The sequence below is a fragment of the Drosophila novamexicana genome, unplaced genomic scaffold, assembly GCF_003285875.2.
Source record: "Drosophila novamexicana strain 15010-1031.04,08,12 unplaced genomic scaffold, DnovRS2.1 tig00001209-arrow-arrow-pilon, whole genome shotgun sequence".
Lineage (NCBI taxonomy): Eukaryota > Metazoa > Arthropoda > Insecta > Diptera > Drosophilidae > Drosophila > Drosophila novamexicana.
In genome coordinates this window covers 997,201-1,011,590 of record NW_020824843.1, presented here as the reverse complement: position 1 = coordinate 1,011,590, position 14,390 = coordinate 997,201, and the positions used below count along the sequence as shown (strand labels likewise).

The 14,390-nt window shown below is 40.7% G+C and overlaps 1 protein-coding gene across 1 annotated transcript; it reads left to right on the top strand.

The window, feature by feature from the left end:
- The first annotated feature begins 6,571 nt into the window (after window positions 1-6,571).
- On the top strand, window positions 6,572-8,000 carry LOC115766581. Its single transcript, XM_030710567.1, has one exon. The coding sequence runs from the start codon at window positions 6,964-6,966 to the stop codon at window positions 7,918-7,920; it is 957 nt and encodes a 318-aa protein (XP_030566427.1). The 5' UTR covers window positions 6,572-6,963; the 3' UTR covers window positions 7,921-8,000.
- The last annotated feature ends 6,390 nt before the right edge of the window (window positions 8,001-14,390 follow it).

The following is a 14,390-nucleotide window of genomic DNA, read 5'->3' as shown; positions in this document are numbered from 1 at the left end:
GCTAATAATCTGCTGACTAGCTGCCACAAGTTCCAGTTGGCCAATTACTGTTATCACGCCCATTGATTGCCAGACATTGAGAATATTAAATCCCGCCAACTGGCAAACGCCTAGGCAGTTGCTGCTTAAACGAGAATTGCTTATTTCGAAATTAAATATCATAATGTACAACGTTAAATGCCAATAATAAGGACACAAACCATAATCGTTGCCAGCTTTTATGTAAATTGAATTGCACATTGTGAATTCTGGAAATGGGTGAACTGAGATCAGAGCTGAGGAAGCGCCAAAAAGGAATGCAGGCCACTTAATCAAATTAAAATTTTGCGTTATAATTTTCATATTTAATATGGAATGCCGCACTTCATTTAAGTGATTGAATAACGACAGCTATTCGACGAGCAGCATCGCCACGTGAATTTCATGTGGCATGCGAAATTTAATATTACATATAACGCATATTGACTCACACTATAAAGTCTAGCTACGAATTTTTATGAATATATTCGCAAAACAGGCATATATTGTGTGTTTATATGTGTGATATGCCAGTGCAAATACAATACAAAATAAATAAACAAGCAGCGCGTACAAACAGACATAATAAATGCGTGGTTTCATTATTAATAATAAGTATCTGTATCTGTATTTGTATCTTTATACGCCATATCGTTTCTGTTTGTTTGTGTATTTAGTCGTGTTTCACACCCTACCCAACCCACCTCTTCCCCCACCACCATCCGACACCATCCGCTTCTGCCAACGTAGATAAAATGTCAAAGTCTCAAGCGAAATCAACAAGCATATATCCTGCGGTTATTTTGCCCAACATTTTGTCGGCTCTCAGTGGAAACGTTGTCACTCACTAGCAGCCACTCTCTGTTCCTATCATCCTCAGCATCATCAGCATGATGATTGTGTTGGTGATAATGATGATGAGCATAAAACAAGTGAGACTCTGAATAATAAATTGCAATTAGCGCAATTACAACAGATTGTCACAAATATACAAGTATATACAACTACCTGAAGGCACCCTAACCCACCCATTTGTTAGCTCTCCTTTCCAAAACTTTTGATATACGTGTGTGCATTCATTTTACGAGTATTTTTGCCAACGTTATAATTTGAATAATTCAACAACTGGACTGAGGTAGTTAAATACAACGACTGACGACTAAGTTAGCATATAACAATTTGGTTCTAGGCCACATCTGCTCAACACTCTACACAATTCACCCAAAAATTATTCAACCAACCCCAGTTTCAGACCCTTTCACAATTTTCTACCCCACATACGTACGACACGAGACAATTCTGTAATTCACAGTGGACAGTGGCAAATGTTTTAAAGGGGGAGCACTGCCTTTGCAATCTCCCCTCATTGTTTATGAGCGTATCGAATTTTTGGGGTTAGTTGCGGTACCATTGGGAACATAAATATTTATCCAGCGATAAAAGAATTTGGGTTATTTTCGTGGTATATAAATAGCACAATTTAACTTGGTTAACCTAAGCCAGTTCGAAATGAGGCAGGGTAGCGAAAGCAAAGAATACGTTAGCATAGAGTTCAAATACCAAAGGAGCTATAAAGGGGGTCCCGCATAAGAGTTATGCATGTAAGCATTAGCTCGAATTCCTAGAAACTAAGAAAGTGCTTAAAATAGTATAGCTTAGCAGAGGGTGGACAGATCGATATCAAAAAAGATGGGTTAGGAAATAATTTCATTTAAAAGGGAAACTTGATATGCTAGAATTTGCAGTTAATATTAGCTTGAAAGTATGCAATAATATCTGTAAAATACCCCGAACAAGCTTAAAGCTTAGATAGATCCATGGTAATTTGGGGTTGCCTGTTCCAACAGCTTTCAACTTTGAGCCAAACCAAAAAGATGTGGTTCGATGGGCACTTCGTTTGGCTTAAGGTTCACTCATTGTAAAAAATAAATAATAGTCCCGGGCTTTAAACGCTGCAGCTTAAACCCATTTTTTAGCCGTGCATGACATAGGATGCTATAACTTATTTGTTGCCACAGTGCAGTAATTGACGCTGGTTTGCTGACAAACAGCGTGTGGCACGTTGCTTGGCCTGCGGCCTTTACCGCAAAACAATGAAAATTACAGAGACGCTGACGTAGACAACAACGTAGCTGCCGCTAAGCCACACAGGTTAACAGCTGAACAGCCCCTTATCCCCTCCCCACTACCCAACCCGCACATACGTTACGTTGTAGTGCCAGTTCACCTTGCCCCTCGTCCCACTCAGCGCTTGTGTCAATATTGACGCAGACCATATCTTTTTATGACATATTTTTTGGCTACTGTCAGCTCAGGCAGTTGTCGGGTTTGTTTGCATCCTCCTCCAGTTTCACTACTTCTGGTTGAGCATTTTATTTTCGCTCTTTGGAAGCAAGTTGATAGCGAGAGGTAAGCATTATATATATATTTGTATATGTGTATGTCTGCATATATGCAGACTCGCAAAGGCAACTGCACATGTGGCTGGAAAAAACAACCTAAGTCCCGCACTCGTCTGAACTTTGCTTTGGCTCTGCTTTGATGCCCCAGGTATTCTATCTGGGTTACTGGGTAATGCAGTATCAACTGATGCATTTGGGTAACCAAGCGAGAAAACTAGCTCAGCTGATGGATGATGTTGCTGGCCGGGCCAAGTCGATCACATTTGCATTATGGCCGCGTAAACAAGCTACTTGACAGGTTCCCCACATTTTTTGGGTGGCACTTTTTGCTGACAACTGATGTGGGCACACAAGCCGCATTAAAAACGGTCAAGAAAATATATATTAGAAGCAACGACGTGGTAATGCTCTAACCTTACCAAATGAACACGAATATACAAAATTTACAAGACAGATAAAAATACAAGAGTGCTTGCAACTCTTATAGACTTATAGTCGATGGAAATGACAATATCGACTTGGCTATTAATGCTGATTATTATTGATCTTTACTTTATGGGGTCGGGAAGCCTCATTCTGTCTGTTAAATAAATTTGCACAAACATTTTTACTTCTTAGCTCATTATTAATGGGTTCAGGCTGTAAAAATGCATTGAAAACACGTCTCCTTATGCGTAAATTAACCAAACGTGAAGCAAAGCTCCTTATGCCCCGGAAAAGAGCACTCAAACTCTAATACCATAAATTAGACGATTCGCCCAGTTTCGAATGGATGGGGCCGCTGGGCGGGGGTTAGCTTATGCTGATATCACACCCAGGCTATTTTCTTGGAAGCTCAAGACGGTTTCACGCCAACACCAGCACCGACCGCGTGCAGTGGACGAGTGTCAACTGTCAGTGGCTGGACTTAAGTGGCCATAAAGTAGGCACATCACGTGGTGTGGCACTGACAGTTGCAGGTGTTGGCCGCTAGGTGTCGCACTGACAGCTTGGCAGCCAAAGCGCGCCCTGGAATTTTAAATGACTCAACGCCGCCGCGAATGACAATCGAATCGTCAGGATCAGCGCATGCGTGAGAGTATTCAATTACCAGGCGTATCCCAGTTGCATTGAACTGTGCGTTGAACCAAGTCTTTGCAATTTGACCGACCGGATTTGAAGCGACTTAGTTGAACCTGCTGCTTCCGCAGCAGGCATCATTTTTGCAAGTGGCGATCAATTTGCATGACAAATTGAGCACCAGCCAAGACCTCCACCGCAAGGAAACTGACATTTGCTGACAACTGAAACCCTAGAAGTTGGCAACCGTGAGCAATTCCTCAATTTGCGGCTGACAGTAAGATCACCTCATGATCCCCGCAACTCGTTCGTTTAGTCCCTCGCCTTGCGTATCGCATTTCAATGGCACGACCACATTCCGCGCTTTGCAGGGTTTCCATAGAAACTCTGATATGGATTTCCACTTGGCATTGTTCCACTATGGCACGCAGAGCGCCTCATGATTTCTGTGGTCAACCTCGTTTAAGTGGGCGCCCCTTTCTTCTGCCCATTTTTCAGGTCTCTTGTAATTCGATACGAATTTGATTCAAAACTCAATTAATTTAACTCTAAGTAACATTTGACATAATATGCGTTTCCATAACGTTTCCGGCCTTTGCAGCATTTACCGACAAAGCACCAGCACCAGCAACAACAACAACAAAAACAACGACAACAGCAACAGTAGAGCACGTCGCACACGTTTCTATCTTGTCAATAAATCTCAATATCAAAATATGCTAAATGACCACCCGTATGAACCAGACAATAGTTCACCAGATGGAAATAACTAAAAATGCAAATAACTGCACGAATAGCAAATGCAGCAAGTTGTGTGCGATTATATATGTGTGTGTGTGTATCTGTGAGATACGCGCATAAATCTACAATATTGCCGCCCCCTGCAGACCCTCACTCCCGCATCGAAGGCCTAGTTGGGTTCGCTTTCGATTCGTTTTGCTATACCCCGAACCCATTTCAAATGTGTTAAAAGGGGTATCATGTTTTTGTGCAAATGTATTTAACAGGCAGAAGAAATTCTCCGGCTCCAAAAAGTGTTTATGGCCTTCAAATTTAACAAGGACCGGACTATTAACACCGAAGCTATTCAAGACTACATTTAAGCATAGTGTGGGGCCAAGTAAACTAGAAAACTGTGCATTTATGTTTTGTGAGAAGGAAGCTTGAACATTTGGAGCGGGGCCTAGGATATCTCCTAGTCGAGCACTCTCGGCTAGAGCTCTTTTACTTGTTTTGTTTTGCTTTTGGTTTCGGGGCGGTTCTTTCATTAAACGCGGCGCATGCAAACAATGAACCGTGTTGACAGGTTTCGTTTTTCCAACTCTCGTTTGATTGATTTAACCTGAATCGCCTGACAGGTACGAGAGCATTTTGGCATGCCCATGTCACGAGATACGAGATACTCGCACAACAACAGCTTTAGATATGGAAATCTACGTATACTTATGCTAAGCGCAGTCCAACCACTTGGGAGGGAAATCCATGAATGCTGGTACACATGTCAACTTCCATTTTTGAAACTCAAAACTCGAACTGTCGATCAGAAGAAAAAATGTGCGACAATCAAAACGAAGTGCGGAGTTATGCAGAGCAAAGTGTATACGAAACCCCATACATATTCATGAATAATTCAAATCGTTCGCATTGTCTGCTCTATATCGTATTGCTATAATTACAACAGAATATTTGTATGTGATAACCCAGTTTTAAGTATAGAGGAATTTTCCCTGGCGGGCGTCCTGTTCAGCGTTAAGAATGAGAAGTGGATGTGGAATGAAATGAAACCAGAATTGACATCAAATTTCAATTATGTTAGGTATTTCCACACATCAATAATAATTTATACATGAAACCATGTTAGACATGCATAGAACAACAGCCAAACAATCCACATAGAGCTAAATAGTTGACCAGTTTATATAGGAACCAATTTACCGCTATATCCATTGTTGAGTCAATGAAAAGAACGAAATGCGTGCGGTTTAAAACAGTGGATGTGAGTAATTATATTGGACAGCGACTGCTAGCCGATGATGACGATTTGAAAAATAAAGATATTTCCTTTGGCTATGTGCCGAAGACAATTGACGACTGTCTTTAGCTGCAGGCTGGACCCGACGCGACTCCACTCCACACCACTCAACTAAGCTCGACTCGACTCGAATCATAGATGCAGCTCATGAGTGGCACAACCAATGCGAGACGAATGAGTTGAGTAAGGGGAAGTTGATTGACAGTTGAATGATTTAATGAGCAACAAGATAAACGATGCCCGTTGCCCGATGCCCGATGCTGGCCTGCCAACCGCAGCGAAATGAATTACTTATTTTCATTCGAATTTCAATTTGAATCTCAAAGCACAGGCACACTCGCAAGTGTGCATAGCGTTCAAATAAGTATCTGTTAGTTGTGTTGCCATTGTATAGCTGTAACACGGCGGTTCAAAAAAGATGCTTATCGTTGGTAGCACTGAAACTCTGGCGGCGTTTTTCTTGCCCCGTCATGTGACGTCGTTGATGACGACCACGCATTTTGTGTCAACCAGTCAACGGGGCTGGGAATTGATAAACTAATGTTAGCTTAAGTTGTTGTTGGAAAAAAATATACATTCGAGTTTTCATAGTTGCCCATTTCCAGAGCATAAGACCAGGAATGAAATGTTCGTACAGCAAACGAATTGTGATTCGCCGCAAGTAAATGGAGTTTTTTTTTGGTTTGACTAACGCCTAGAAAGGCCTAGAAAGTTGTCATATCACAGATGTCTTATTTGGGGTCGAAAGAATTTTATAGTTCGATTTTCAACGTTATTTATACAGTTGTTATATTCCATCCTGAATTTAAAAATTCTATTACATTAATAAACACATGCTGATAGTATAAATGAAACAGACTTGATACTGATTTCTCAGCTTTTACGAACATTTCTCTTAGTGTGTCGCTACCTTAAAAGTCTTGCACAGCTTCTCTTTAATTTTCCATTAAATATCTTACACATAATTAAATTTGCCTCGCCATTTAAATACACATCTCGAAAGCGCAACAATTGCATTTAAAGCTTTTCCATTTCTTTTATTTCATTTCGACAGCCGCCCGTTGTTCATTTCTGTGTCGTTTGCGTGTGATCAGAGCGTTGGAAAAAAGGCAACCCGTAGCACTTGTCCCACGCCACGCTCAGATACTCAGACACTCACGCATTCAACCCAAGTCGAATATAATTTATGTATCGGCCAAATAATTTTTAACGATCTTTACGATGTTGGGAAAGCATTTGCTTTGCCCAGCAGGGTGAATCTCAGCCACAGATATTTCGCTCCTTCTCTGTCTTTCTATATGTGTCTGCTTAAACACTTAACTCTTTCGAATTATTTGTCAAAATTTCTTGTGTTTATACACACACAATCAATAAATTGAATAAAATATTAAAACGATTTTTGGTCAAATCAAATTGCAGAAAAATGCAAAGCACTTTACATCTGAAGTCGATATGCTAATTAATTTATTTCTTAACAACGGCACAATGCGTACATTCACCCTGGATAGCTGCATCGCCTGCATCTCGTGTCGAAGCCACCCCTGCTTAAAGGCAACTGAGTCACCTTTGAACACCCGCCAGGTGCACGGTAGTAGATGGAAACGCCAAAATGCACTTAACGAACAGCGGCGAAAGGTCATACCGAAACTGGTGTATCTGCACAATCCTTGGAAATATTTAATTACAAAGTTCAATATGTGGAAGCTTAAGTGGTTGTGGGATTATGGCTTTAATGAGGCCGAGTTCATTGAAGGCTCCAAGCAGGCGGCCATTGTGATGACAGACATCATACGACAGCAGAGTGCCGACAAAATAAGCGAGTATACCACGCCAGTTGGCTTCCAGCAGATCACAAGGGATATGCTGCTCTCGCGCAATGATTCACGACTTCAACTAGTACGCTTCGAGAAGGAGCATCTGCGGCGGGCCATACCTATGAAGGTGGCAACACGTCAGAACTATGGCCGAAAGTACGCTTTCATAGATATGTTATTTGTCGGTCTGCGCAATACGAAAGATTTTGATTCACCCACCGAGCTGGTGGAAATCAATGAGATCCTTCGACGCATGGATAGCGAACTTAAGACGCCATCAGATGTTGTGTCTGTGCCACATCGCATTGTTTTTGCCGAGATTTTTATTCGCTTTCGTCGAGATTACACTGCAGAGTGGAGGCGCAAGCAAGAAGCTTCTAAAAGTCCAACCACCGCCTCCAACACAAAGCAAGATGATGCTAATCCGTTGGACCCGCCGGGAATGTCATCATCTTCACCATCAACGCAAAACCTGATGATGGGACGCGTTCTGTCGCGCTTAAACGATCCCGGCTGGTCGGTGTCTTTTTACAAGATTCTCACATTTGATGTGCTCAACTTTGATCCGCAGCCCAATCGTCGCTCAGATTCTTGACAATTTCTGCTTTAGGCGTAGTGCACGCCCAGTTTATTTTTGAATAAAATTTTGCGTATATTCATATAAACGGAACCCCTGCAAGCGATCTGATATTATATGCGGGCTTCTTCAAATTTATTACCTTGAATTGCGCTCACACCTTTAGTTTCATGTTGTTGTCGCGTGCTCACAATGGAAACAACGACAAGAGATCTGATATAAGGTAGATGCATACATATTTGTACAAAATGATGTTGTAATGAGCCACATTACACGATTTTAGATTGTTAGCTGTTACCATTGTTGCTCTTGTTGTTACGACTCTAATTGGTTTTCAAACATGGGCTCGGCCTTGCCATGTTCCAATCATTATCACACTGTTAGGCGAAAGAGTTTGAAAGAAAAAAACAACCTATGTCATTATATTTATCTCCATGTTTTACACATTTTTGCATAATTTGTACACCTTTTCCACATTATGAAGGCTGCTGGAGGTCTTATGACTCTTGACATGTTACATGATTTTTTAGTTTCAATTGAAATTCTTGCTTTAGGTCTGAGGAGATGAAAGCCATCGAATTACAACGATTTTATTAGAAAATGGGGAAAGTAAACCAAAAACACGAACACGAAACTAACTTTGTAAAATACTGTCGGAAAAAATAAATCAAGGCACAGGCCAAGACTAGAGAAGAATTTTATTAATTTAATAAACTTTGGGCTTAAGATAGCATTCAATATAATTTAGTTCATTTTTTTTTGACAAAAATAAGAATTTCTTATGGGAGATCACACGGAATCCGTACGAAATAGAGTTTTACAGCAAGGGCCCATCGTGTCATGAAGTAAAACACGGCACATCTCATCATCCCATCACTATTTTCTACTTTTCGTTGAACTGTATAAATAAAAATTGTCACATAATTTGAAATTTGTTTAAATTTAAAATAATCGTTTTCTGTGTCCATACACATTTGTTATTTCTCAAATCCCTGCTAAACCCAATTATGTTCGAAATATTTTGCATGCTGCATTATCGGAACGTAAAAAGTTTTGCTGACTTTGCTTTTTATAAGGCTATTTGCACAAGTTAAATAAGGGCAAACCCAAATCCCAACAGCTAATGGCAAAACACAGCATAAGACGAGAGTCGAAAAGAACAAAATAACAACACGTCAAAAGGGAGAAATAATTTAAATAAGAAAACACAAACAGCTGTTGCAGTTCAGAGCCCGACTGGGAATGAAAATGTGCCAGACACACACACACACACATACGCACAAATCCTTACACAATAACACACAGTTACAGTTACAAGCAAAAAGGATAATCTCATTATAATGAAACGCAAGTTATGTACGCGCAGTCGGCAGCCGCTAGATGGCGCCAGCGAGGCGTCAGTCAAGTGTCGCCCGCCCAGCTTAGAGCAAATGAAGGAGTAGGCGAACAGGCAAAGACGCAGCTGCTGCTGCTCCTGCTGCTGCTGGCCGAGCACCAGCTCTGGGAATGATGAGGAATGGCAGCCTGATCTGCTTCTCCACTGCCATGCTATGAGCTGACATGCGAAACACGCCGGCATAAAAAATAAAACAGAATTATTATAATTTATGTATATTTTTATTCCTTGGCCTGACCATTCAATCTGCGGCGTGCAGTCGGCTTTTCTATCTTAGCGTTCTCCTTAGTTGGAGCACATTGGTGTCTATCACAGAGAATATCTATCAAGAAATATGAATATAAAAGTTAATTAAACACAAAATGTCCATATATATAAAAGGGTTTGAGGTGTCATCAATGCCTAGCCCAAACCAAAAGGGCATGGAAGTCGAATGTTTTAAAGAAGCTTCCTTTTGGGTAATCATCAACAACACGGTCATATAGCTTAGGTGCCTGTGCATCGGACTAGCAAATGAAAGCAAATTTGTTTATTTAATTTGTTAAAGAAGAAAAAAGCTAGAACTATTGAAACAAAAAGAAATATTTGGGATACTTTACAAAAATAATAATTTGTTTCGAAATTTATTCTAAAAGAAAGGAATGCAAAAAGCTTGGGCATTCCGAATGTTTTAAGCTCCGCTTGAAAAAGGCTAAGGATTTATTGAGGAATGTAGGTCTGATATACCTTTTTGATATATTTTAACAATTAACAATTTAAAAATTTATGACCCGTTTGTCAATATTTTCCATTACTTACCGCCGTCTCGAACCAATGTGCGACCATGTATCCTATGTCCACGACTGAGGCGTAAGCTGGCAGGGCTGCTGCAGCAGTGGGTGAGCCCCTGCCATAAATAAAAACAGCCGGCTTAATTTCAAACTCATTTGCAAATATTTACACACAAATCGAGGAACCCTTTCGCAACGGTTGCGCATCCCGAATCCAAAACGTGTAACAGGTGCGCAACCCCGACACAAGTCGGGTTCAAGAGTTTTTTCAGAAGCTCTTCCTTATTATTGTGTTTTTTTTTTCCTTTTACAGATTAATTACAAGCCTTGCGTAATGAGCGGATTTCCGGAACGTGCCCCAACGGGCAGCTCCCCGTGCGGCTCGTATATCTTGTGCGTTTAATAAAAATTGAATGAAATTTATGAATTATTTGCGCGGAACGCATAGAAATGCGGCCACCCACAACGGACCGGAAAGGTGAAACGCGCCGCGCAGTTTTGTCTGGAATCTCGGCAGCGTCGCCGTCGCCATCGCCGTTGTCGTCGTGCGCCAATCGTTGATCTTCATTAGCGGCGCCGCCGACGTCTTCATAGACATTGTTGGAGTTGCCTCCGCGTCGCTCTAAAGCTTGAAATTTATGGCAACGCATTTGCAGCGGGCGCGCGCTTACGGACATAATGTCTTGGCCAACAACAACTACAACAGGGCGTAGCTAATAAAGCGTCGGCGTCGGCGTTGTTGTCATGACTGTCCTTTATTAGTTCATTGCTTGGCTGCTTTGGCTCTTGCCGGTTTGTTGGCGCTCGTATCCATTTACACTTGGATATTTATCGTCGCCGAGCCGTTGCAGTTGCCGCGTCGACCTCCTGTGCCGCTTCAAATGGAGTTGTCCCATAATTTTAGCCGCGAACAAGCTAAATACGCCATTTAACACAACATTTAAAATGCATATCGATCGTATATCAAAAGGTCGTTTCATTTTCATTGCATAATCACAGTCAAGTAACGAGTGTGTGTGTGTGTAAATTGCTGCTAAGCGTAAAATATTCATTGGAACTTGAGTGCTTCGTAGAAAGGTAATGTATAAAAGTAATGTGGAGCCTTGTAGAGTTATGATAGAATAATCTAAAAGCAAGTGGAAAAGAAAAACTAAAAATGTTGCAGTCGGTTGCAACGATACGGTACACAGATTGTCCCAGCAGAAATGTGTTTAAATGATCAAATGCCCAACTAAGGGATTGAAAATGTAAGCTGATTAAATATAATATGTACCATTCAACTTTAAACTTGAAATTCAATAAGTCGAACTCTTTTGTGTAAAAATCTTTTATTTACGATTTTCTCAACAGTTTAAATGATTCGCTGGAGCTCTCAGCCAATTGTAATGTCATTTGCATTCAGATTTCCGATGCTTCGGAAAGCGTTTAAGCTGCTTTTTGGCATTTAAAATATTCGACTCGCCCCATTCTGGACATCGCTCATAAAAATGTCGACAATTTCAGAGAGAGACAAGCCGAAACAATATTTATGATACACTCGGTACGAGAAGTATTGAAGAACTGGCTAAATTGCCACTTGGCGCCCAAAACGAAGGCTACCCAGAACTGGGGGAAACTCTGAAACTGTCCGGCCGACTGCCGACTCTGTTGCTGTCAGCATTAAGAGTATCTGCATAAATTTTGTTTTCGAAAAAAAAAAAAACAAAAACAAAATAAAATAAAAATTGAAAATTTTTTTTGCAAGTAAATTTTTAATTTAAAACACATTTTATATGCAAGGAGACCACAGAAAAAGGGGGCGGCGGCTCGGGCGAACGGAAGAGGCCACAGCAAAACTCAAACATAAATAAATCTGAAATTTTATGCACTCGAAAAGCTCGAAGCAAAGGGACTATGAAAGAGCACGAGACTGCGGCATTCGGAAACCGTGTGGAACACACATAAAAGCTGCTTGCGACTGGCAAAAAGAAAAACGAGAAAGAGGGGCTATCATCGATACGTCAAAGATTTAATACCCTTGCAGACTGAAACTTTTTATAATACTCATAAGCACTGGTCGTATCCAAGAAGCAAAGGAAAAATAGTGAATCCGAGTATGGTCTATATATCTTGAAAAAACAAAAAAGTTTTTCATACAAGAACCTCATTTTCGACCGATCGTTCCCATGACAGCTATAGGATATAGTGGTCCGATCCAGCCGGTTCCGACTCATGTACTGCGTACAACAGAAGGAAGGACGTATGCAAAGTTTCATCACGATAGTTTTAAAACTGATAGACTAGTTTGCAAAGAAACAGACGGACAGATGGACGGACAGATGGGCATGGCTATATTGACTCGGCTGTTGATAATGATCAAGAATATATACGTTACGGGGTTGGGATATCTCCTTCTATGCGTTACACATTTCTAGACATTATTATAATACCCTCTGCAAGGGTAACAAATCATGTCAGAATATTTCAGTCGGGTGCAAGCGACTGCGAAACACTCGCTCACAATACCCAAAAAAATATTGCCTTTTCGGCTTGGAAATATTTTGGAATGTTCTTTGGATGAGGTCTCGGCTATTACAAAATTTGACTTCAGCTTAAGATAACTTTTACCACAGAAACCACCCTAAACCAGTCCAATATAATCCGAATTGTAGAAAAATAAAAGAAATAAGAATTCACACTTATTTTAAGAAATTGATTTTCTTAAAATAAAAAAATTCTGGAATATTCTAAGCACAAACGTACAACGAGCCACACAAAAGTAATATAAATATGCTCTTTTCACTTTGTGGACGAGCATTAAAACTTTTGTTTTCCAAAAGTTCTTCACAATGTGGCTGTTATGGTGTAGATGTTGCTGTTGTTGTTGTTTTTGGGACTCTGTTAAAGCTGCTTGTTAAACATGCAATTTCTTTTGGTTGCACTGCGTTCGATTGCTGCGGTTCAACGGCGACAGCAGCTGCAACAACAGCGGCAAGGACAAAAGCCAACAATGGATTATTAGTGGCTCTTAAGCAAACACGTCCCCTCACGGTCGGGGCGTGGCAACAGGGGGCGACTTATGGCACCGCACGAGTTCAGCAAATGTGTGCGTTAGTGTGTAATTTGTGTGTGTGTGCTGTTGAGTGTGTAGCATGTGTGTGTGCCATCGCCTGCTGCTGTCGTTTAATCTTGCCCTCGGTCTTCGTTGTCGCTGGCCGCCATCGCCGCGGCCGCCGCCGCCGCATATGCCACTGATTTATCGCTGAAATGTGGGCGTTTTTAATTAATTTCACTGAGCTGCGCTTCCACAGATTTTTGCTTGGCTCACTCATAAAGCGTTGTAATAAAATACAAGAAATACCCGCAAATAAAAAACACCAAAAACAGTCAGCACACCCACACGCACGCACACACACACGCATGCACACTTTTGCTCTGTTTGCTGATTTACTTAACAATTTCGTACTCGCAAATGCAGTTCAAGAGGGCAGCTTTCGGCCAGCTAAAGTGTGCTTCACCTGAACCACAAGAAACTGCATGAGATTGGGGGTTGGTCCATTGAAGGACTGCTCGAGAGGTGCTTATAAATTGCATTGTGGTGCCCATGTGAAGTGTGCCTCAGGTGTGAAATGCGGACTTATAGGGAAATTATTTACAATAGTTCATCAAATTGAGCACAATACAAACTTCACATTTTAGTGCAATTTTATTTTAAGTATAAATCAGAACAGTCCGAAATTGAAATTTTCGAGAAGTTGGAATTGTCATTATCAATTAATTAATTAGTCTAATAGCCTGTTTACACTTTGCTCTACATACGTTTTATTTACAAACTTCAGATTCGGAGATTTCATTAGCAAGTGTCAGTTATCAGTAACATATGAATGGCAAAAATACGGCTACTTTAAGCAATCAGCTCGTCGGCTTGATCTGATTTACCTTAGCGGCTTAGCTCCATTTGATGTACCCTTTGCGAGATTTGCCCATCTTTAAATGTTAAAAACTGTGGAATTAGTAACATTTAAATTATATCAGCTGCTTCCATCAATAGGAAATTCGATAAATCATCGCAAAAAACACGAATTACTCGGGGCGAATATAAACATTTTTTGCTAATGTGAAAAATGTTGTTTCTTATGCGAGAACGTGCAGGCAATATATTTCACATCAGCAAAAAATGTTACATTCACAAAAAAGTAAGAAATATTGACAGGGGAATTAGTGCATATTTAAAAGAAAATCTCCTTAAAATTGTCAGCATATATTCAGGACCAATGCACTTCGTGGTACACTTTTACATCTCCCTTTTCACACATAGACACACACACACAAGTTACGGTAAT